Source organism: Pseudopodoces humilis, chromosome 6 (genome assembly GCF_049639895.1).
Source record: "Pseudopodoces humilis isolate 2021_Gansu_Grassland_sample_001 chromosome 6, ASM4963989v1, whole genome shotgun sequence".
NCBI classification, from domain to species: Eukaryota; Metazoa; Chordata; class Aves; order Passeriformes; family Paridae; genus Pseudopodoces; species Pseudopodoces humilis.
Window position 1 is genome coordinate 44,843,650 of NC_142205.1, and position 23,221 is coordinate 44,866,870.

The following is a 23,221-nucleotide window of genomic DNA, read 5'->3' on the forward strand; positions in this document are numbered from 1 at the left end:
TTAGTTGACTAGCTACACCTATCAAGCTACCCTAGTGAATACCTGCAGCCTTAAAACAAAAATTATCCTATAGTCTAGAGCATTACTCACCTTGCTATGCCTCTACTCCAGTTAACGAAGGGAAAAAAAAAAGCAGGTAGAGCTTTTATAACAGTTGCATATCAACTAATAAGACATAAACATATAAATTACCATAGTGGACAAAATGAGCCTTACTTTATAATTGCAAATTACACACAGCCCTAATCATAAAATCATTAAATCATTAGAGTTGGAAAAGACCTCCAAGACCATCAAGTCCAACCTTTGACCAATGACTACCATGTCAGCTACACTGTAGCAGTAAGTGCCACGTCCAGTTGTTTTTCGAATGCCTCCAGGGATGGTGACTGTACCACCTCCCTGGGCAGCCCATTCCAATGCTTAACTAACCTTTCTGTGAAAAAAATCTTTCCAATATCCAGCCTGAACCTCCCCTGGCACAGCATGAGGCCATTTCCTCTCATCCTGCTGATACTTGCCTGAAGAAGGGGCCAAACCCCACCACACAACAACCTTCTTTCATGGAGCTGTAGAGGGCAACAAGGTCTCCCCTGAGACTCCTGTTCTTTTGGGTGAGCCATGGGCTGTCAGCTTCTCCAAGAGAACGCTGTGGGAGACAGTACCAAAGGCTTTACTGAAGACCATATGGACACATCCACATCCTTTCCCTCATCCAATGGGCAGATCACATGGTCACAAAAGGAGATCAGGTTAGTCAAGAAGGACCTGCCTTTCCTATACCCATGCTTTCCTAAACCATACAACCCCTGCTTGTATTGTACATACTGATAAACCAGCAAATACAACTTAGTGCCCAAGCCTCTTCACAAGCTGCCCAAGAGGGCAGCTAAGAGGAGGTGGTAAAGTTTCCACCTACATTACGGTAGAAAAGAGGGATGCTCTAAACTGAAATTTATTTTAAAAACAATGTGGACAGATAAAGCACACTTGTTTCATATTCCACAGAATAGTTTGGGTTGAAAGTGACCTTAAAGGTCATCCCAATTCCAACCCCTCTACCACAGGCAGGGAGAGATCACAGTGATACGTTTCACTACATAAGGTTGCTCAGGGCTCCATCTAACCTGCCCTTGAACGCTTCCAGGGATGGGGCACACACCGCTTCTCTGGGCAGCCTGTGCCAGTGCCTCACCACTCTCACTACAAAAAAACTCTTTCTGATATACAATATATAAACCTACTCTCTTTCATTTTGAAGGCGTTCCCCCTTGTCCTCACCCTACATATCCTTGTAAGAAGTCGCTCACCATCTTTCTTGTAGACACCCTTCAGGTACTGGAAGTCTACAATTAGGTCACCCCAAAGTCTCTGGGCGCAACAGCCCCAGTTCTTTCAGCCTTTCCTCATAGGAGAGGGGCTCCAGCCCCCTCATCAGCTTGGTAACCCTCCTCTGAACTCGCCTGATCGCTAGGAGGAAGAAAGAAAACAATGAGAAGGGAAAAAAAGGTAAAAGCCAAGAGAAAACCAGGGAACAGCAAAACCAAACACCAGGCGTTAAGTACTGTTAATTTTGCCCCACTCAAGACTCTCAGAAAGGGCTCCAACACCACACGCAGCTGTCACAACAGCACGGGGACGCCAAGAAATGCGAACTTCCCGCACTTCTGAGAGCAGAGAAACCTCCTCCTTTCCTCACGCCTCTTTGCCCAGCCAGAGAAACGGCGCAGGGCGCTGCCAGGGACTGTCATGGCGCAGCCAGGGCCTGACATGGCGGCTGCGCCCTCAGCGCCCACCTCGGCGCATGCGCCGCCCCCGCCCCCCCGCCGCGCGCTCTGACGCGGGGAGCGTAAACAAAGCGGCGCCCTGTGGGAAGAGGGAAGCGCTACGTGCAGGAAGAGGGAGCCTCCATCTTAGGCGCTCGTCGCGGCGGCGGGATGGCGACGGATAGCCGGGAGGAGAAGGGTACGTGGCGCTAGAGAGGGGGGCAAGCATTAGGCTCTGGGGAAGGGGGAAGGCTCGGGCGGGGGCCCGATCCAGGCCCGAGACTTCTCGCCTCCCCGAGGCCACCTTGGAGGCTGGTGCTGGGCCTTCAGCCCCGGAGGCGTACGTCTCTTCCAGGGGAGCAGAGGAGCGGCGGGGTCAGGAGTGACCCTTCGAGGATGATTTTTTGTGGAAGCGTTCCCTGTGTTTTGTTGGGGAGCAGGAGGTGATAGGGCCCCTCACGCTTAGGTGTCCCGGCGGCAGCGGGCTCGGGGCAAGGTGACTCGAGCAGCGGGAAGGGGGAGAAGTTCGTGGGCCGTAAGTTTAACATTATCGACAGCGAATTAGTGCAGGTTGTCTTTTCGCAGAAAGTATTTGCTATTTTTATTGCGGCTTTTTGTTTGTGCTTGAATCGCTAGGCCGTTCTGGTTTTGGGATTTTTTTGCATGATATTCTGTGGGGGCATGTAGTTATTTTAGTAAGCAGAAACTGGTGTTGGAATCTTATTTTCGCGATTGGTGCTCGGCTTTTTGCAGTCAGCTGTGATTTCTGACCACTTTGTAAATAAATTTTGAGTTAGAGGAATCGGACGATTTCAGAGTCATTACTCTGGAATAATACTAATAATCTAGGGTAATTAGTGTCGAATAATAGAATCACAGCTCTTGTAACTGACTACCGCTATTCACGGAAGCTGAAGTGATCCGCAAGTTGTCTGGGAGATTATATTAATCGGTCCTCACAAAATAGCCTCTTTAAGAAGAAAAACCAAAATTAGGTGCAGCAGTTTGCCGTTTGGTGGTTAGTGCAGAGAATTGTGGAGTTATTAAAAGGCCAAAGTATCAGTAGGGCATTGTAGCTTGGATTGCCTTCATTTGGATTTCTGTGGAAAATAATGCTTCCTGTAAAGCCTTTTGCAGTATATGTGTCCACTAAATGGCTTTATCGCAGTGGTAGAGGTTTGCTGTCTGATATTTATTGTGAAACTATGACATGGAAAATTCCTAGTAGATTTTGTTAGAACGGATAGTAAAATCATTAGTGGTACTTGATCTAGTGGTATTATTGTAAGAGTGGTAGCTTAGGATATAAGCACGTTGTGTTGAAGCAGATCTAATTGCCCACTGTGGATGAGCTGTTTTGAATTTGAAATGTTTGCTGTTGTCATCTATAAGCTTCTATTTGTATAATTATTTACCCAGGTGGGCTTGAATTTTATTTTTTTAGTGTTTGTTAATCACTGCCAGTGGTCAAGTTATATTTTTACTTTAGTTTGTTTTTAATTATATCTTAGGTGAAAGGGCATATTTTGACTGAACAGCAGGTGTTGATGCATATTTGCAGCTTAACTGATTTCTGCTGTGAGAGCATCCATTGGAAGAGAAATGCTGTTTTACCACTCTAAAAAAAAATAAGAAATAAGGCTTGCAGACCTGTTTAGTTTGAAATCACAGGGTCTTATTTCTTTTGTGTGCCAACTTGGATTTTAGCTTGCACCGTTCCATAGTTCTAATTCTTCTGGCCAGCAGAGGAAATGGCCTCCCAGGCTACCTTCCTGCTATTTTGGGTGAGTTAAATTTGTTCATGGAAGGATCCCACAAAAGACAAGTGGCAGGAGAGCCCTGTTGGGACTATCTGTCACAGAAAAAACTCATTTGGTCCCTCCCTCTTCAGTGGTGGTGGACTATATATAATAAAGTACCTATCCTCTGCCATTTTTCTGTTTCTGCTTTTGTGTTTTTCCTCAACCTCTCTGAGATAATTTAGCTCTTCAGGTTGAACACTGACAGTGGCAGTTCAGTGGGAGGAATCATCTTGTGCAAGTCAGTCAAGCATCCAGTGCAAGTGAGAGACAGGAAGCAGGCTGCTAAGTAAATCTGGAAATGCGTTTCTAAACAAGTTAGGTCAATGTGCCTGTAGAAGGGGATGGAGGAACTCATCCTGCTCCTGTCTCCTGCATCGTTTTTAAGGTTCCAGCTGCAAATGAGGCCCATCTAACCTGGAAGGGGCTTAAGAGAGAGTGTGTATCAGACTTGCATTTTCTATTAAATTTTCCTTCTCATTTACTTCCAAATGAACTGATACAGGAGTGTTTTAGCACCTTTGAATGCTGCTGCAGTAGGTAGGTTAAATGTAATTTACTCACATATGCTGTTGTCTCACCAAGAGGGAAACAAATCTAAGGTTAAATATGTGTGATTTGAGATGGGTGATATGTTTAATTTTCTAATCCCAGTGCACCTCTTTTTCATTAGTGTCGAGTAAAAAAACCTTGTGCTCTAGACTTGCCGAGCTTCCTGTGGACAAGCAGAATGCAAGCCAGGAAATTGCATCCCATGTTTGGCAGTTGAACAGCCATGAATCTGACTCTCATATATTTCAGTCACAGCAAGAATATTTGCCGTGGATGTATAGGTGTCTACAAACATTAAGGACTTTTCCCAAGAGAATTGTGATGCAAGTTTGTGTTGTATTTAAATGCCTGCTAACTGTAAGCTGCAAGGGAAATGTTTGATCCACTTCTCTCTGCACCATATCCTTTGCACTAGAGACACCAACTGAGCAGCCCAGGGATCACTTCTGCATTCCACTACCACCGAAAATGTGGAGAAGTGCCAGCAGGAAAGTTAGTGCACATGCTGACTTCAGATTTTGTAGTATATAGTAGAGAGACAATTATAACACTATTTTTTTTTTTTCTTTTTATCATGTGGATTATGTTTGGGGTGTTTTTAATATCAAGCTGTAAAATTTCTTTTGTGGCTCAACTCAATATTTTGAGATAGACAAACTGCCAAACTTTGGAGGACTTAATTTGCTGCATTACCCCAGTTTCATGCAGTACAGGAGTACTTACCTTTGTCTGCTATGGGTATTGTAATCCAGCTGAATCCTTGGAGTTTGCTCTGGTTTCTTTTTTCTGAGCACAGAAAATGCAATCAGTCACAAAGTGGAAAGAACTAAGAATTTTTGAGATTCAAAAATTAATACCTTTTTTATTTTTCCCTTTGCATGCTTAGGCTTAGTTCAGTCTTACTTTTCAAAGTGCTTGGAATATAGATCTGCTACCCTAAAGCTTGTGACTCCTGCTAATAGAATCACCATATATCCCTTTGGTTTCAGGCAAAGTGAAACACCCAGAAATGGTGATAAATTTTAAAAGTTTTGTGAGAAGGTGTGGTCATTTACTGGTTCTGGCATGAATTTTCTTTAACACTTGCCCTTTTGATCAAGTTGTGAGTTTTTTGGGTTTTTTTTTTATAACAGCTTAATGATTCAGCAAATAAGTACTGCTTTCCCCATTGTGTCTTTTCTGTTTGTAAGTGAACTACAAAACCCACCCTTGTAACAAAGCAATTACAACAAAAATAGTGGAAGAGAGATAATTCAACATGCAAATTTTAGAATTTTGCAGAAGGAAGGGTCCCTCCTCTTTACTAATGGCACTCAGACTATCTCCCAGTCTTCCTTTTCCTAAAATTTTTTACAAGCTTTTATGTTCAGCTTTTACTTGTAGGTCAACTTTCCTGCAAAGCTTTTGTGACATGAGGAGCCAACTTGGACCTTGTTCAGAGGTCTGAATGCATCTTGTGACATATTTTAATTCTTTTATTTGCTTTGCTTGATCCTTCCAAGTAAAAGTGTGGAAATCAATCAAGAATCTGTCAATTTTTGCTTTGTTGCAGATCTCTAGCCCTAAAGGAAGTGTTTGGGGTTGTAAATACTAGTTCTGTAGTTTGCATATCCAGACTTTTTATGGTTGGCTTTGACTTTCTTTTGTGAATTTTCAGATGGCGAGCTGAATGTTCTGGATGACATTTTGACTGATGCTCCTGACCAGGATGATGAGTTGTATAACCCCGACAGTGAGCAAGATAAAAGTGAGAAAAAGGGTATGTGACTTCAGTAGTGGATGTCCTGCAGGAACATAAGTAGTAAAAAGTGTCTGTCTTATTACAGTTAGTCTTCGAAGTAGTGGATTTTGTAACTTGATTCAAAGAGTGAATGAGTTCCAGAAGTCTTTATTTCATGGACATGTGCTTATTCACCTGGCCCTCCAAGTCAAATCCATTTACTTTTGTCGCAAGAGCAGTTGCTGAGTCTGGCTTGTTCTGAATTAATTTGCTGTTAGAAAATGACGGTCCTTTTTGGCTCAATGAAGTGAGATGCCAGGTGGAGCAAAGGGGTTGCAAACTAATTCCAGTTCAGTTCTTGATTTGGCTTTTAGGCCAATCCCATAACCATTTAATTTAGTATTTCCATGAATAAAATCTAAGAAACACCTCTTGTGAAGTAAAGAGGTTTAGAACATGTTTTAGAACATCAGCTGTTCCTAAGAAGCAGTTTTGAGTGTTGCTGCAAAGCCTGCAGCTGGAATATGTTCCCTATGACTGCAGCAGGGTAATTATCTAAAATAGAGGAAGTATGAGCCTCTGTACAGTTTTTGTTTTGATATTGGAAATAACACTAAACTTGCTATGTCTTTCTATTTAAGGATCAAAAAGAAAAACTGACAGGATGGAAAATGCTGAAAGCAAGAGGCAAAAACCTTCTGTGCATTCCTCGAGGCAGATGATGCCAAAGCCTCCCAGTTCATCAGTTAGCAATAACAAGAGAATAGTGAGTACGAAAGGAAAGCCGGTGTCAGACTACAAGACTGAGGAGTATCAGAGGTCTGACAGAAACAAGCGTGCAGATGCTGATCGAAAGATGCGAATGTCAAGCAGTGCCAGAGAACCTTATAAAGGACAACCAGAAAAATCTTGTATGAGGAAGAGGGATATTGACAGAAGGGCGAGGTCTTCTACACCGGATGGTTCAGAGGTATTAAGTATTCTTGCTGCCTTATAAATAAAGCAATTTTATGAGACTTTTGTAGGACTGTGTGTGCGTCCTGACAATGTTATATGACTGCTGATTCACTTTTTCTTTAAACATCAGAGAATCAGGCATGATGTGGATAGAAGACCAAGCAGATCTAGCCATTCTTCTAAAGAGGAGGTGAACTCTGAGGAATATTGTTCTGATCATGAGACTGGCAGTAGTGGTTCCTCTGAACAAGGCAACACAGAGAACGAGGAGGAAGGAATGGAAGAAGAGGAAGATGATGAAGGAGAGGAGGATGAAGAGGTGGAAGAAGATGGAGAGGAAGATGAAGAAGAATATGAACAGGATGAGAGGGATCAGAAGGAAGGAAATGACTATGACACACGGAGTGAAGCCAGTGATTCTGATTCTGAATCTGCCTCTTTCACAGATGGGTCAGTCAGATCTGGGTCTGGTTCAGATGCATCAGGTAGGCAGCATCTTGCATGCTAATGTGAAATACCTTGCCACTGAAAGTTTAAAAATACTTTTAAAAATAATCACTTCCTGACCATGCCAAAAGTAAGCCATGGTAGCAGAAGTCAGGAGGATGTTAATTATGAAATACCATAGGCAAGGAAAAAATGTACTGGAAGGTGGTAAAACAAAATTGTGAATATCCAAATCACTGTGTTAAGGATTCATTGTGTTCTTGATTGCTTTGACCTTGCTGTTCAATGTTTTGAAACACTAAAACCAGTATTTTCTTTGGTATCTAATCTTAATTTTCCACATGATTAATTTTAATTCAGTATTGAGCTGTTTGGTGCCCATCTGGATGAGTGACCAGGTAGACTGGTGTAGTAAAAGCACCATATCCCTGGGGAAGGATAGCTGAATCTTAAATAGTGGCTGTGTTCAGCATAGGAAATCTAAACCTAAGTTGAAATTATTAGCTATTAGGGCAAATTAAGAATGAAATAAATGTTTTAAGCAGAAACTAGAAACAATTGGTTTGTATTTGTATGTTGTAACTGGTCCTAACTTAGAGATGTGAAGTGCTAATGACATAAATACTTTTGGGTTTGGCTGTTCGTTGTTTGTTTTTTCTAGGAAAGCAGCTTGCAATCCTGTTAAGATTCCTATTGTGTGTCTTCCTTGTCTGAAGTCTCCATAGGTGGTCATCCTGCTTAATATGCTGCCTTTTTTAGCTCAGCTCTGCTGTTTGGAGTTAGAGACAGCAAGGTGTAACCTAAATACAATTGAAACTGTAATAACTGTTCTAAAAAGCTCTGGGGTATAATGTAACATTTTCTTAAGAGTGGAAATAATTGCATGTGTGCCACAGTGTTTTGTTTTCTGGTCTCTTACCATTTTTTGAGCTCTGAGCAAATGAGCTCATATCACTATTGCTACGCAGTTTGTGGTAGATGTTGCACATTTGGGTGAAGGCTGGAAAGAAGCGCTAACCCACCATTACTAAAAATACAATAAAAAATTCTGTCTCTAAACATTGCACAGATTTACTAGATTAGTGCCATTCATCTTCCTTTTGTGAATGAAAAGCTTGAGTAACTAGCATTTGCTTCCCTTGTGCATGGTAGTTTTGTGGCAACAACCACAATTCTAATGTGCAAGCCAAATGGTAACTTCACTTTTATTGATGTTATTTACCTGTCTCATTACTTTTTAAACTCAACTTTGCCTGTGTTTAAAATATGGCTTTTATTTTTTATGATTTCTTTTAGACGAGAAAAAGAAGGAGAGGAAGAGAGCTAGAGGTATCTCTCCAATTGTTTTTGACAGAAGTGGAAGTTCTGCATCAGAGTCGTATGCAGGTATTCTTCCCTTTCATTGCTTGTCATTGTGACTTGCATCAAATCTTAATGTATAATCTAAAATAAATGTAACTGGCTGTAGAGATTTAAGGGGTATGTAGCTTTGTATAATTTGGTATTGATTTCTGGCATGTTGTGTGTGGATACCTTTGGGGGGAAGTAGGCTTTCTTGTTACTTTAATGCTATTCTGTTGCTTAAGTGGAAATTTCACCTTTTTTTTATTTTTTTTTTTTTTTTAATCTTGGAAGATGATGATTCAGTGACTAGTTTTCTGAGTAGGAAATTGTTCAAATACTATTTTAAAAAAACCCAAATCAAACAACCCAAAAGCGAAACAAAAAAAAACCAAAACAAAACACTCGTGCACATTGAATAGTATTTTTTGTGTGTGTGGGTGCGCGCCAGAAAGCATAATTTGTCATGAATGAAAATTGTATGGGACAAGGCTGTAGAAATTGTATATTATTTCTATTAAGGCTCAATCTGAACAAATGTACTTTGGCTAAACACAGGTTCAGAAAAGAAGCATGAGAAATTATCATCTTCCGTTCGTGCTGTCCAAAAAGGTATCATTTAAATTTGAATTTTTAATGCATGCCCCATAGCAAGCCATTGTCTCTGTTGAGTAAATTACCTGTAAGTAGTGATGTTCTGATATAAATCAGTTTGAGCACGTCATTGTTCTGAGCATGATAATTGAATCTTGAGCTACTTTTGCATGTTTTGAGAGCGATGTGCAAAAAGTTCAGTCTCTTTGTGGAGGCAGCAAATTTTAAAAGGAAGTGCTTAAAACTGCAAAGAGGAACAGCATTCACCATCCTCTATTGAACAGTTTGTGCTTGTTACGAGTGTTACCCAATATTTATGTGAAGATCCGTAAGCAAGGAAATAAGTCCTACATATCGGAACATCACTGAATCATGCTGATTTTATTTTACTTTTTTCTTTACTTGGATATCTAAGTTTTTAATTTGGTTTGGTTTCCCCTGGCATTTTGTGCTCTGCAGCTTTGACTTCAGGTTGGGTGGTTGATAATGGTTGTGATAAGGTATAGATAGGGAATGGGTGGGATACTGTGTATTTTGAAGGAAGCAAACCACTATCTCTACTTGCGCAACATGTTTGGCAAGTATTTACAGTTCAGCTTATTTGATACTTTGTTTTCTTTTCAGACCAAACAAGTAAACTTAAATATGTTCTCCAAGATGCAAGATTCTTTCTCATCAAGAGTAATAACCATGAAAATGTATCACTTGCTAAGGCAAAGGTACGTTGAACTTTCATCAAACTGATTAATTTGTTTTCAGACATACCTGCCTTACTTTGGAGGAGTGTGTATTTGGATGCATTATTTTCTTTATTGCTTGGATCTTGGTAGATGTAGCAACAAAAGCTACTGTGTCTTGATTCTTCTGTTTCCACTGTAAGCTTTTCTAGGTTTTTTCCTAGACCATTGGCCATTTATCTTGGCAAGAATTGGGGTCTGTTCGATAACATCCTAAGCCAACCTCTGTTGGGAATGCTGGAGTGGCATTTTCTCCCCTCCAGCAGCACCTCTGTTCATATTGCTGTACTCTGAGAAGGTTCAGAAGGTTGTTTGGCTTTCTTCTAATGCTACATGAGTAATTTGGGTCAGGTGATTCAGGATTTGAAGCCTTACTGTGGAAATGTATGCCTGGCAGTGCTGTTGTGAGTTCTTTGGGAGAGATTCCAGAGCACTGGATTTCAGCTGTTGAGGAACTGGCACTAGGTGTTTGTTGCACCACTCTGGTGGTTTTTTATTGGCGTGAGTTGTTTGGAACCAGTTACAGAGTGAATACTTGGTTTGCTGTTACACAGTATACATAGTGGGTGATTCTATTAATGAAGATTTTCCAAATTAAGGTGGAAATACATTAAAATGATTAAAAAAATCTCAAAGTCCTGGGCATGTTGGTTCGCATCCCTCCTTCCAGCTTTGAGGGTGCAGTGAGCACCATTCTGACTGGTGTTTGCTTTAGCTCTGTAAAGGAGTCTGTCCTTTTTTATCCTCCATCCATTCATGGAGCTGCAGTAGTATCCTTGTTCCTGAAGTTATTGGAGTGGATGCTTTGTCTCCCAGTGTAGAGCCATCAGTGTTTTGATAATGGAGTTCCATGAAACTTACTTTTGTGGTGCTGGTGCAATAGATTGTTCAGTTCACGGCAGGGTTTTACAAGCAGCCAAAAGCCATGTAATCTGACTGAAATCTAGCAAAAACCTCAATAGTTCTATGGTACTTATAATGAATTACCAGAATCAGACAAACACTGATCTGAGTTCAGAGTAGGGCATGAATACTTACCTTCACTAAAAAAATGTAAGGGAAGGAACATTGACTTTGGTATGTAGATCTTATTCTGAGGCTGAAGTTTGTTTGCCCAGAAAATGGATGGAGGGGTAATTCAATAAACTGTTACTCTATATCTCAGTTCAGTTGGTACCTTAAAACAGGTTGGGGTTTTTTGTGTGGCTGCATAATGCCTGGTGTTATGGAAAAGATACTACTTAGTAGTAGTAGGAGATGTGTAAGGCTAAACAAATTGATTTGTCTTGCCAATTTAAAGTGTTACTTTGGTGTCTTTCATGTTGCTGGCATTTCACTGAAAGAGTTTTAAAGTCTGCAAAGTGTCCTCAACAAAACTGCAATATTATACTCAAGTCTGCCTGACCATCTTTTAGTATATATTCTGTTGGTTTTTCGTTATTTCTGTGTGTTACATAATGTATAAATTGCCTAAGTCACTTGAACATGTGAAAACTTTCACCCTTACTATTTCTAAGTTATCTGCCCATCATTAGAATTACAATGGAAGTCTTATGTATGGTCTAAATTCATCTTCAGTGTTCAAAAAAAGATTGAAAGACCAATGTTTTAAAAGTTTTAGCACAAGACAGGCTAAAATACTTCTTGAAGGAAATTAATTTAGCAATACCTTTTCCTTTCTATTGTCTTCTATTGCAGTACACTATCTTGGTCTTGTTTTCTTCCATCTACATTATATATTTATGCTTGCTAAATCATTTGAGATTAACTCTTATGTTTTGGTGATGGGGTGGGTGTTTTTCTGTTTTAGGGAGTATGGTCAACACTTCCAGTGAATGAAAAGAAGCTTAATGCTGCATTTAGGTCAGCAAGGAGTGTTATTTTGATATTTTCTGTAAGAGAGAGTGGCAAATTCCAAGGTAAGGAAAAATGAGCTGTTATCAAGGTTACTGAAAGTGAGTTTTATATGCAATAGCCTTTCTGTTGTATCTTTGTTACAATTCATACAAAATCCTCTAGGGTTTGCAAGATTATCTTCAGAGTCTCATCATGGAGGATCACCTATACATTGGGTGCTGCCTGCAGGAATGAATGCAAAAATGTTGGGAGGTGTCTTTAAAATTGACTGGATTTGCAGGTAAATAATAATGCATTTATGTTGCTGTTAGTAAGAAGGCATTGTAACATCATTTCTGTGTGTTACTCAAGTGCCAACAGCATCCTTCCAAAACTTGATTCAACCGGGGATCTGTCCTCACTGCTCACTTGAATAGACAGCTGTGGGTAAAAAAGAAAAAAAATAATAATGTAATTAATTTTATAAATTTTAGAATTAAAAATTTTAATTAAAAATTAATTTTAAAAATTAATTAAAAATTAATGTAAATCTGTCTTGATCTGACTGAACAAAGAAAATACCACTGTTCTAAACCAACATATTAAATAGTGCAAATATTGCACAATGTATAGGTTTTGAGCAGTATGTTCTTTGATTTGAGTATGTTCTTACAGAAAAGATTTTAAAATCTTTGTTAAGGAAAAAAGTTACAGCACTCCTGTGGAACACATTGCATGGTTGTACAAGCACTTTGGACTACCAGAAAGACTAGATACAGGAAAAGCCTTGAGACTTTGAATTAGAGAAAAATCTGTGTTGGAAAGGTCCTCTTGAAGTTACTGATTCCCACCTCCAGCTTAAAGCACTTCTAGCTTCATAGTTAGGTCAGTGCTCAGGGATTTATTTCAGTAGGTGCGAAGAGCTACCACATGTAGAGACTGGTCAGTGTATTCAGATGGTGAGATAATAAACAAGCACAATCTCTATATTGCACAAAGACCAAAACATTTTCTTTGAAAGGAGAGCCTGCCATTGTGTGGACTCTTATTGGTTACTACTAGAATAAGTCAAAGTGAAATCTTCAGTTACTCATATGTAGAACATAAGAATATGTTCAGAGATCTGACAGTACAAAGAATGACAGGATTATTTTGTATATAATCTCCTACTGTATACATTTTTAATTCTTAATTAAAAAAACAGAGGCAAAACTATAAATGGTGCCACTTGCATATTTAGGCGGGAATTGCCGTTCACTAAGTCTGCTCACCTGACCAATCCTTGGAACGAACATAAGCCGGTAAAGATTGGACGCGATGGACAGGTTTGTTAATTCTTTTTTTCTATAACTGATATCCTCTAGTGCTTGCTTCCAGCTTTGAATGTGTAGGAGATTAGGAATGTTTTTAGGGTAGTTACTTGGCAGTAGAGTGCCATGGCAAAGGCCCTCTGCTTCTTTCTAATGCCATTGTGGAAGAAGGAAGAGGAAACAATACAGTGCCAATTCTGTTGTCATCTTCATGAAAAATGGTGTTTGCTTCAGAACTGTGTGATACTTTCTTTGAATTTGAAATGTGATATGCCTTGCATCGTATAGTGTGCAAATCATATAGGATTAGGTTTTAAGAAAAAGGTCTGGTGTTTCTAGTTGTGTTCTGCATTGCATTTTTTTTATATATGCTATATTGCTTAAGGTATAGACTCCCATTATACTCCCATTATAGAATATATACTAGGCAAATTTTAAGTGGGGTTGGATCTTTGTCTTGTCTGACATACTAGAGTGCACGTATGTTGCTGCTGTCATCACGTACCCAAGCTGTGGGTAAAATAACAGGTTTTGCTTTCTTAAGACAAGGTGGGAGGTAATCTCCATGCTTTATGGAAAATGTCAACTCTGTTGCATTGTTTTGCCCATGGATATGTTTGCCTCATTGTGTAGCAGGAGAAAAACAATAGTTTTGGTCTTTAATTTAGTGTGAACTTAAAAAAAAAAAATTTAGTTAATTTATCTTCTGTTAAATGGTCAAGGAAATTTTTTTTAAAATGTTTTGTCCACAGTAGACTGGCAATTTGGACATGGGCTCCAGCTTTTTTCATCAAATTACTGTACTAGTATGGTTTGCATGCAAGCATTGTTTGATGCTTGCTCTCCCTGCTTTTCAAGTCTGCTTATTTCCTGAAGTGGTTGTCATTTATCGGTTTGTATTTGCACAACTCTGAATGGATCTGGCTTCTGAGGATGAGTACATTGAAATTCTGCCTTTGTGACATCATTTGGGAAGGTGTTCTGCAGGCCTGCAGTCACCAGTTTGAAGAAGCACATTTTGGAATTGTTTTGCATCTGGCTCTTGCTAGATTTATATGATGGCCAAAGTTCTTGTACTGGAACAGAGAGTCAGCAAGTTCATGTCTGTCCCTTTCTCCTCCAGACAGCTTGTGGTGTCCAACAGTCCCGTTATCTCCATCTTGTTCCCCTTATGCCCATATTTCTCTTTTGATCTAGGCTGTAGAGATCCGACCTGCTCAGTCATTGCATGTAGGAATTGTTGCACTTGTTCAGTTATTCTTGGTGCCCTGCTTGGAAACTTTTCCATTTATATTGTCCCCCTATTTTTTGACATGCAGGGGCACAACTGCACCGCGTATTTAAGGTGTGGGTGGAACATGAACTTTCAGTGTGATACAATGACTTTATTATTCCACATTCCTTTCCTAATAACCCTGAACACACAAACTGCTTGTTTTGACTGCAGTCAGACATTGAGTTGGTATTCTCATGGACCTGTCTACCATACAATGAGGAACTCATACTGAGTGGTAGTAAACTTCATCAGGCCATAGCCTTATATGTGAAGCTGGGATGGATTTTTTTTTTCCTACGTGTGTCACTTTTCTTTCTGTAATAGGTGATCATTTTCTTTGTGATGAAAAACAGTCCTCTGATTTTATAGCAAAACAGTGATGTGGCCTGTATGTCTCATGGGAAGATATGGTTACCCAAAGTGTTGGACTATTTTATGAAAATTCTAAGTAGTGCCTAAAGAGTGAAAGGTAACGTAAGTGAATTTTGCTGTCTCTAGTGATACTGCAATCTCTTTGAAGTGTCCTTTTTTTTTTTTTCCTTAAATGTATGTTGTCAGTGTATTTGGGGAGAGTTTCATTTCTTCAGTTTATAAACCACTACTGAACTTCTAACTAATTCTAGGAAATTGAGCCGGAATGTGGAACCCAGCTTTGTCTTCTCTTCCCTCCTGATGAAAGTATTGACTTGTATCAAGTCATTCATAAAATGAGGCACAAGAGAAGAATGCACTCACAACCCCGATCAAGAGGACGCCCATCCCGTCGAGATCCCGTTCGGGACGTGGGAAGGTTAGAAACGTTCTTTGGACTGATAATAGGCACATGTGTCAGAATAACGTGATGGAGGAATGTGATTCGTCAAAGCTTTCCCTGCGACAAAGAAGAGAGAAAATCCTCAAATCAAGCTGCATGGACAAGTTTGTGGCTTCATTGAGGATTTCACATGGTTCCCCGGTCTGTCATTTTTCAAGAGGAAAATGGGGATCTTTGCTTTTGCAGAAAAAAGCTCTTAAAGTTCTGTCTCTAGTTTAGACTAGATCATTTATTGAGCTAATGCAACGTGTAATGCTAGCTATAGGTAAGCTTGGCTTGATTATGAGCAGGCTAGACGGAGAGGAGGAAATATTTATATGCCAAAAATGTGTTAATATCTTGTAAAAGCCTTTTCTTTCAGGTGTGTCTCTGGATAAGCCTTATCAAATATGGGACTTTTATAAGGATCACTTAGAATTTTGCAGAAGATGCCGCCTCATTTTGAGGATAAAATATTTAAGTTATTTTGATATTCAAGAGGAGCATTATTGGGACTGTTTCAAATTGTTTCACCGTGATGTGTTAACCCTATTGCCAAATATTCTCTAACATGTAACCACTGAATTCACACATCTTGCTGAGCTTCTGAAAACACTAGGTTCTTTCCAAAAGGGATCAAGTGGCCCTTGGAGACCCGGCAACAAACCAAAAAGAATGGCTGTTGCTGTGTCTGTATATACAACCTTTCCAGATGCTGGCAGTACCTGTGGACTTAAAGTATTTTTAGAGGATCGACATGGTTATTGATCACTGCTTTATGAACTTAACATCATTTTCCAGAAAAAAGGGGGTATAACTTGTTACAGAATTGGAGAAGTCTTTGCAAAGAACTGATACTAGCCCTTCTGCCAAACACCTTTTCCCCGTGGTAGCCACTTTGCATACAGACTGATGTATGGTTTGGGCTGAAACCTTTGGTTAAGTTTCCTTTTTGTGGAAATGTCCTGTGGTAGGTACAGAGCCCCAACAAGAGTCCCCATTTCCTTGAGCTTAAAATAAAAAGGACACTGTAACAAGTAGGTAGGAGGAAACCTGGCAGCCCCCCCCTATTTTTGGCTTTAAAGGACTGAACACCAAGATGGCTTTTGGAGTTAAGCTAAGAGGTTTCCAGTGCAATAAAGTATATACAAATGAAGGTTTTGCAATGGACTGCAAACTATACATTTAACACCACCACACCTTCTCAAGCCTGCCAGGGCCTCCATTTATGTATGTGGCTTACAGCTTAAAGTCAGTAGTTGGACTACTATATGAACTGTTTCTATCATATTTTATACCGGTCGTAAATGCACTCTCAAAACTACAAGAAAGCGGTATGTTTATTCTTTACACCAGCTTTTATTTTCTTTGATCTGAATTTGCTTTAGATGCAACTGCTTTGGTTTTTGGGCTTTTTGCTCATACTAAAGAATCTGCTTCCATTTTAAAAAGCTTAGTAACTGGGTATGGTGGGCTTTAAAGACTGAAGTTGGGGAAGGGAGGGAGACGTCACTATTTATAAAACTAAAAGCTATATAAGCTTGTTACTCAGCCAGCAAGTTGCACAGTAATTAAGCAATTTAAGAAAGTGTTAATGTCTTGTCATAAGGAATTATACTGTTGGGGAGGGGGAGGGGAGTGGGAAGGGAATGGTTTTGTAGCTGCTTTGTGTTTAGAAACACTTATATTAGCACTGGAGTCTCCCAGTACAGTAATGTTTATGTACCTTGGAGCAAAATAAGCAGCCAGTTGTCAGCTCTTTTTTGAGCCTAACAGCAACTGGAATGCAACTTCTTAAGGAAGAGCAGAGTTCTTAACATCTCTTATGTCAGAGAGCTGTTTTTATAGAAAAGAGCCCTAATTATTTTAATTATTAGGAAGCTTGAGCATTATTAAATTGTAAAATGCACCAGTGCATTACTAGTAAGTTGCTTAGAACAGAAATTATTAGAAATAATATAATTGGCCTATTAAATTAGGAAAGTCACAGTTAAAGTTGCAATTTCACAAAGCATGCAGAGTTTTATTATAAATGTTATGCAAGTAGATCTTTTAAAGTACTCTTTACCCTATAGCTATCAAATGCAGTAGTCTTTATACCCTCTGACTAAAATGTTCTGTGAAATTTTTTGTTGTCCAATAGCTTGTTTCAAAATGTAATGTGGAAAGTATAATGTTGATGCCTAAGTTTCAGTTTGGTTTAGACAAATTTATTCCTTTTTGTTTGGTATGAAGGTACAGTTGGGTTCCTTCCTTAACTACCAGAATTCCTGTAGACAGGAAGTAACAGTGTAGTGTATGTAATTGAGCTATTTCTGATTTTTTCAGTTCAGATTTAAAGCTGTGGAATATTTTGAAGCAAATAGAGTTAAGAATGATTACACTGATATCCTGGGCAGCTCAGACTATTCCTGTGAGGTATTCTGCTGTGACAAATGCTCCAAGCAACCTTGTTTAATCTTTGATATCTAATTTGTGTAGGCGTCGACCAGAAGATTATGATATTCATAACAGCAGAAAGAAACCAAGGATTGACTATCCCCCTGAGTTTCACCAAAGACCAGGTTAATATCTTACTATGAAGATTTGTGTGCACCAATTCACAAGTGTTTTCTCTTTTAGCATATCCTCATTAATTCAGAGGTAAAATACTGATAGAAAAATGTGACTTGTTCCAAGTGCTGCCTGCTGCTTTAACCCACCTCTCACAGAAGTCAGTGACACTCTTTCACTGGTTTGAGAGCTGAGTTAACCTAGGCTGAGCCCTTTCTAAGAGCCTTGAATTGTGTACATTGTTGTGAATTATCCTCTCAAGTGCTATGTTAATGTGGGCACAAGAGTAGATCTGACCTACTTGTCAAGATGTTGATCATCAAATTAAAATGTTTGAGAAAGTTCTACCTGGGAATGTCAGCTAAGACTGCTTGACTAGCAGCCTTTGTGTGGAGATGGTGGTAGACATTCAATTACATTTTCAGAGATAATTTATTTTACAAACTTGACATGAGTTAGGGAGGGGGAATGTTGCACTGCATTTTACAAGAAGCTCTAATGATGAAGAGAAATTCATTGTTCCCTAGAAATAAATGTTTGCAGTGATAGTGCAGCTTTATTTTTCTTCAGAAGCAGCTATTATGAATTTGTCACTTCTAGACTACCAAATTGTGCTTCATATCCCTTAGAAAAGCACATTCTGCTCTTTCAATCATAGATTTCTAAACCTGTTCAGAACATGCCTTTATCTGTCCAGCTTGTCTGCAAAGTTTGCATTCTTTCATGCAAGAAGTGTTGTTGCTGCTCTTCATCTTTCTAAGGCCATTGTTTAAAAAGCAGAACAAGATTTTTTATGAGTAATGAAGCTCAGAAGCACTATTTTATTTTGGCACAAGCATGCCTGTTGTTTTGTACTGCTTTCCTTAGGTCTTTAAAGGGATTTACTGAAGCTGTAAAAATTCTTTGCCCTGTGGGGCTTTTCCAGATACTTTTTAGTTTGTTTTAATTTCCTGTGTAGCATTGTATCCAAAACATATTAGGAAATGAGTTTAAGAGTTGCCCAGTTGAACACACTCTACTGAATACACCCTTAGGAAGTGGTAACAGCCACATGCTAACTGTCTGGAAACAGTACCCTTCAAATTTATGTGCATTCCTAATTCATTTGACTACATTTCAAGTCTTTATTTGCACAGTTTCCCTCTGGCATATTTGTTGCTACTGTGTGCAAGTTCTTAAGGGTTTATTGATGTAACTTTTTTTGTTATTATATTATACTACTTGTCTGCATTGTCTGTTAGAAGTTGTAAGTTTTCAAGAGTTATTTTAAAAGTGAGGGTAATGGCAGGTAGACATAATTTTGTATCTGACACAAAATGAAAGGACACTTTCTAATGAATATAATTTTTAAAATTGTTAACTTGAGATGGTAAACTGAATTAATACTGCTTGATGTTCGAACAGGGTATATAAAGGATCCCAGATATCCTGAAGTAGACAGGTAAGGTGTGTTCATGTTATTAATTTTATGCCCTGGTACCTTGTCTGCATGGATAAGTTGGATTTAGTTCTACAAATTTTTATTCCCAACAGACGATTTTCAGGAGTTCGACGAGATGTATTTTTAAATGGGGTAAGTTGTTGCATGCAAATTTTTGGGGAATTTTATATACAGCTTTCTGCACTTCCAAAGAACACTCAACACCAATTTTAATATTACTGTGTTTCATTTTAGTCCTACAATGATTACGTGAGGGAGTTCCACAGCATGGGACCACCACCACCATGGCAAGGAATGGTTTGTGTCTTGTTGAATTTGATTTTTCTCCTTAGCATACATCTTCTTTTTGTTTCCCCCTAAAGGAGCCTGGCATATTCAGTGTGCTCTCAACTCTTTGCTTTTCCTAAAATGTATATTTGCTGCAACAGTGTAAAAATTTTAGGGGAAAAATATTGATAGTAAGTAACTTGAAATTTGGATTACTCTCAACAGTAGTCTGGCATTTGTAGTAAGCTCTGAGGAAGGAGCAGAACCCTCCTTTAGCCTAGATGGGAGGGTGTGATTGCATTCTGTATTCTACTACATGTTCATGGTAATTGGCTCTCAAACAGCAAATGCATCAAACAGGTGGGCTTGTTGAAGAGGCTCATGGAATGGACTGCTGGGCTCTAGCATTGTGCAGTGGCTTGCTTTTGGCTATGGCAATGAAGCATGCAGGAAGTTAGCAAAATGTGCTGCACAACCTTATTAAAATAAGTCTTCCTGTATTACAGCCTCCACTGAAATGCACTTTTTTTCCCAGTCAGATGAGCAGATACATGAGTGTGCATATCTACAACTATGTAGATAGTTCACTTGTGGTTTTGCCTTCATGTCAGGAGAAGTCATAGTGAGGTTATTTGGTTATATTTAGTAAGTCTGGCCTGATTTTTCATAACTGTAGTGAGTCTTCTGGCTCTTGTTTGTACTGGCAATGAGCAAAAAGCAGTGCCAGATGCAGAGATGCTTTTATAGCCTCTCAGTTTTCTCATCTGAAACACAACCCCTTACAACTGAAGGAAGAATACAAGATTGTCAGATGGGAAGGAAAAGAGTTTTTCAAACACAGTTAAGCCTCCAGAAACACTAATGATAAGGCTTGGTTTTGTTTTTTTTTTCTCCTCCCCTCTTGTGCATGCAGTCCATGTAGTTGTCCTAGAATCCAGTGCTTCCATTTACTTTCTTGGTAACAAAACTGCAAGCAAAGTTGCTTTGGTACCATGGCAAAGGAAGACCTTGCTGATGGAAGAAATGGAAAAAATCAGCCAAAATACATCTTGTGTCAAAACAAAAAAAAAATCTTCTAGCATTTGGTCACATAATTTGTCTTGCAAAGTCAGTTTTTTAATTTAGAATAGAAACATACTCATAAGGAATGAGAATGACTGACTTACAAGATTTCACTGGTTTGGACAGAATTCACATTCTATGTGCAAAGGTTTAAAAAACCCAAAACTGCCACGTTTAAGTAGCAGAAGTTTTTTATGTGCAGTGTCATATTGAGGCAGATATGGAAGGAAGGGATATTGGGCTGTGGGGAAGGTGTTTACCAGACTTCTCCAAGCAGTGGTGGAGAGGTGATAAAGCATACCAGCCTAATGGAAAGTAGTCTGCTGTTCAGTTAGGAGGCTGTGATCAGATTTGTTTAGATGCTGTGTTTTTCATCTAAATGATGCACTCCTTGTGTGCATTCCTTTGCTTCAACAAACTTCCTGTAACTTTCTTGTAGCCACCGTATCCAGGTATGGAGCAACCACCACACCACCCTTACTATCAGCACCATGCACCTCCACCTCAAGCTCACCCTCCATACTCAGGACATCATCCTGTACCCCATGAAGCAAGATACAGAGACAAACGAGTAGTAAGTGTCCACACAGACAGAGGGGATGCAAGTCTCCAAGCTGGAGTAGGAATCTGGGGTCCAGGAGTGGCCTAACCTGAGCTTTATTGGCTGTGATAAACAGCATTTTTATGACCTGCATTAGAGTTCCTTGGAAAGATCAGGTGTTAAAATTGACTACACATTTCCCGCAAATTTGAAAAGCCTTTCTCTCCCTGGTAAGGTAGAAGTGAAAAATTCTCAGATTCTTAAACTGAGGTTTGCTTAAATTGGCTTCTAGCCTGTCCACCTCTTAACATTTTCATGCTGAAGCCTGGTTTAGGACATGCCTGTAACTTTGCTTGTGCTTATGGACAACAAATCACTTTATCAGCAGAATTTTGTGTTTTAAAACTTCTTATAGGCACATCAGAAAACAGGGCAGATTATTACATTTCTGTTAGCTGGCTTGAAGGGCTCCGTAGCTTTCAGGTCTCTTGCTGGAGTCTGGCATTTGAACCCCAGATTCTGCACATGGGTGCTGGATGCTTGTTTGGTTGGGTTTGTCTTTTTAAATAGTGGTTCTAAAGAGAATAATAGGTCAAATAACTCTTCTTTCTGAAGAGTTACAGCCAGCCCTAGAGATAAGGGAGGGAATTCTGATCTGGGAAAGAAAATAGCAGAGCTGTCCTTTCATCACAGCACGACTATGACATGAGAGTAGACGACTTCCTTCGCCGCACACAAGCTGTTGTCAGCGGTCGGAGAAGCCGGCCCCGGGAGAGGGACCGAGAGCGGGAGCGCGACCGGCCTCGAGATAATCGGAGAGACAGAGAACGTGACAGAGGCCGTGATCGGGAAAGGGAGAGAGAGAGGATTTGTGACCGGGACAGAGACAGAGGTGAAAGAGGTAGATACCGAAGATAATCTATCTGGAACCAGTGCTCACTTGAAACAAAAAAAGCTTGTATTTTTTTGTGTGTTTACAAGTAGTACATTTTATTTTCATCTGTCTACTTAAAGTTCGTTGTGTAGAAGGATTTATAATGACCCTCTCAATTCCAAGCATGCAGTGAACTATGAACTGGAAAAACTCAAATAGGCCAAAAATAAAATACACAAAGCTGACACTCAACTTCATGTTTCTATTGGAACAGAGTTGGAAGCAGCTAAGAATGTAGATACTGATTAATTCTCAATAAGTGTTCATCTACTTAGTGACTTCATTCTAGGTTTTTGAATACTGATGGATAACTGCCTTTTTTTTTTCTTCTTTGATGTTTTCTTCCTGTAGTTTCATATGGTTCGATGGGAGAATGCTGCTATCAAGTATGCAAATATTGAAGTATGATTTATTTTTCTTTTTTTGACGGTATGGCAGTGTTGTAGCAGCCTTTTTTCCCCCCTCCTTCCCCCTATTTTTTTTCCCTATCTGTGAAGTCAAGTGTTTTTTTTTCAGTCTTCAGTAAGGAAAGCAATATTAAGAAGACACTATTGATACCTAATTTTTAGCCTTTTTAAAAAAATCTTCCCGTGTTCAGTAACATTTTGGTCAATTCTCTTGTCTAGTCTCTTTCCAAAATGTACACATTGCTTGGAATGTTCACAACCTGCGTGCGTGGAACCAGAAAATATTGCTGTATTCTACATTGCTACCATTTTTTTTTTTATAAAAATAAATTGGTAACTATTGAAATGTTTAAAACTCCATGTCGGGTTTCTTGGTTTTCTAAGCTTGACAGTTTTTCTAGATTCTGTCAGTTCTAGGAAAAGTTCTATGTTCAGAAATAGTTCAGATGTTCTTTGTGGTAAATGAAATTGATCTGAAGCCAGATTTAGGAAAAGGACCGCTGATATAAAAGGTAATTGCATTTCTGTTTCCATAGTGGAGTAGCCATTAACTCCTGTAGCTCATCAAAGGCCCTACATGTTCAGCTTAATCATATGATCTTCAAGCCTGTTGAGAGGCTGTCCTCAGCCTCAATGTATCTGTCTCAGGAATGTGTTAGTCCTGCAAGATCCAGAGTTTGCACATGTTTGTTGTAGTGATCACTTGTTACTTATCTTAAATACGAAATATTTTAACCTAAATGCTAATGGTAAAACTGTGAGGGGAGAAAGAAAGTAAAACTTGTAGTGAAAGTTCTTCAGTTTATCTAGCAATTTCCAACTTTCCAAAACTTGAAAGAATAGCACTGTCTTGGTGGACTTCATAAACTTCCTTCATTGTCTTCTCAT

General features: G+C 39.3%; 1 protein-coding gene across 3 annotated transcripts; it reads left to right on the forward strand.

The window, feature by feature from the left end:
• Window positions 1-1,869: 1,869 nt before the first annotated feature.
• YTHDC1 (YTH N6-methyladenosine RNA binding protein C1) lies at window positions 1,870-22,693 on the forward strand. 3 transcript variants are annotated; one of them, XM_014261884.2, is made up of 18 exons: window positions 1,870-1,965; window positions 5,775-5,876; window positions 6,479-6,807; window positions 6,925-7,279; window positions 8,538-8,627; window positions 9,141-9,194; window positions 9,801-9,895; window positions 11,724-11,832; window positions 11,933-12,050; window positions 12,990-13,074; window positions 14,959-15,125; window positions 17,610-17,692; window positions 19,086-19,122; window positions 19,215-19,254; window positions 19,357-19,419; window positions 20,891-21,025; window positions 21,686-21,893; window positions 22,278-22,693. In XM_014261884.2, exons 1-18 carry the CDS (start codon window positions 1,938-1,940, stop codon window positions 22,325-22,327), a joined length of 2,148 nt encoding a protein of 715 aa, XP_014117359.1. In that variant the 5' UTR covers window positions 1,870-1,937; the 3' UTR covers window positions 22,328-22,693. The 3 variants fall into 3 exon arrangements, with proteins under 3 accessions (XP_014117359.1, XP_014117369.1, XP_005517593.1); XM_014261894.2 differs by lacking the exon at window positions 9,141-9,194; XM_005517536.3 differs by lacking the exon at window positions 9,141-9,194 and having other exon boundaries at window positions 21,686-22,693.
• The last annotated feature ends 528 nt before the right edge of the window (window positions 22,694-23,221 follow it).

Coding starts and splice junctions, on each gene's coding strand:
- YTHDC1 (XM_014261884.2), top strand. CDS start 1,938: ATGGCGACGGATAGCCGGGAGGAGAAGG. Junction 9,896..11,723: donor TATCACTTGCTAAGGCAAAG/GTACGTTGAACT, acceptor TTTCTGTTTTAG/GGAGTATGGTCAACACTTCC. Junction 21,026..21,685: donor GATACAGAGACAAACGAGTA/GTAAGTGTCCAC, acceptor CTTTCATCACAG/CACGACTATGACATGAGAGT.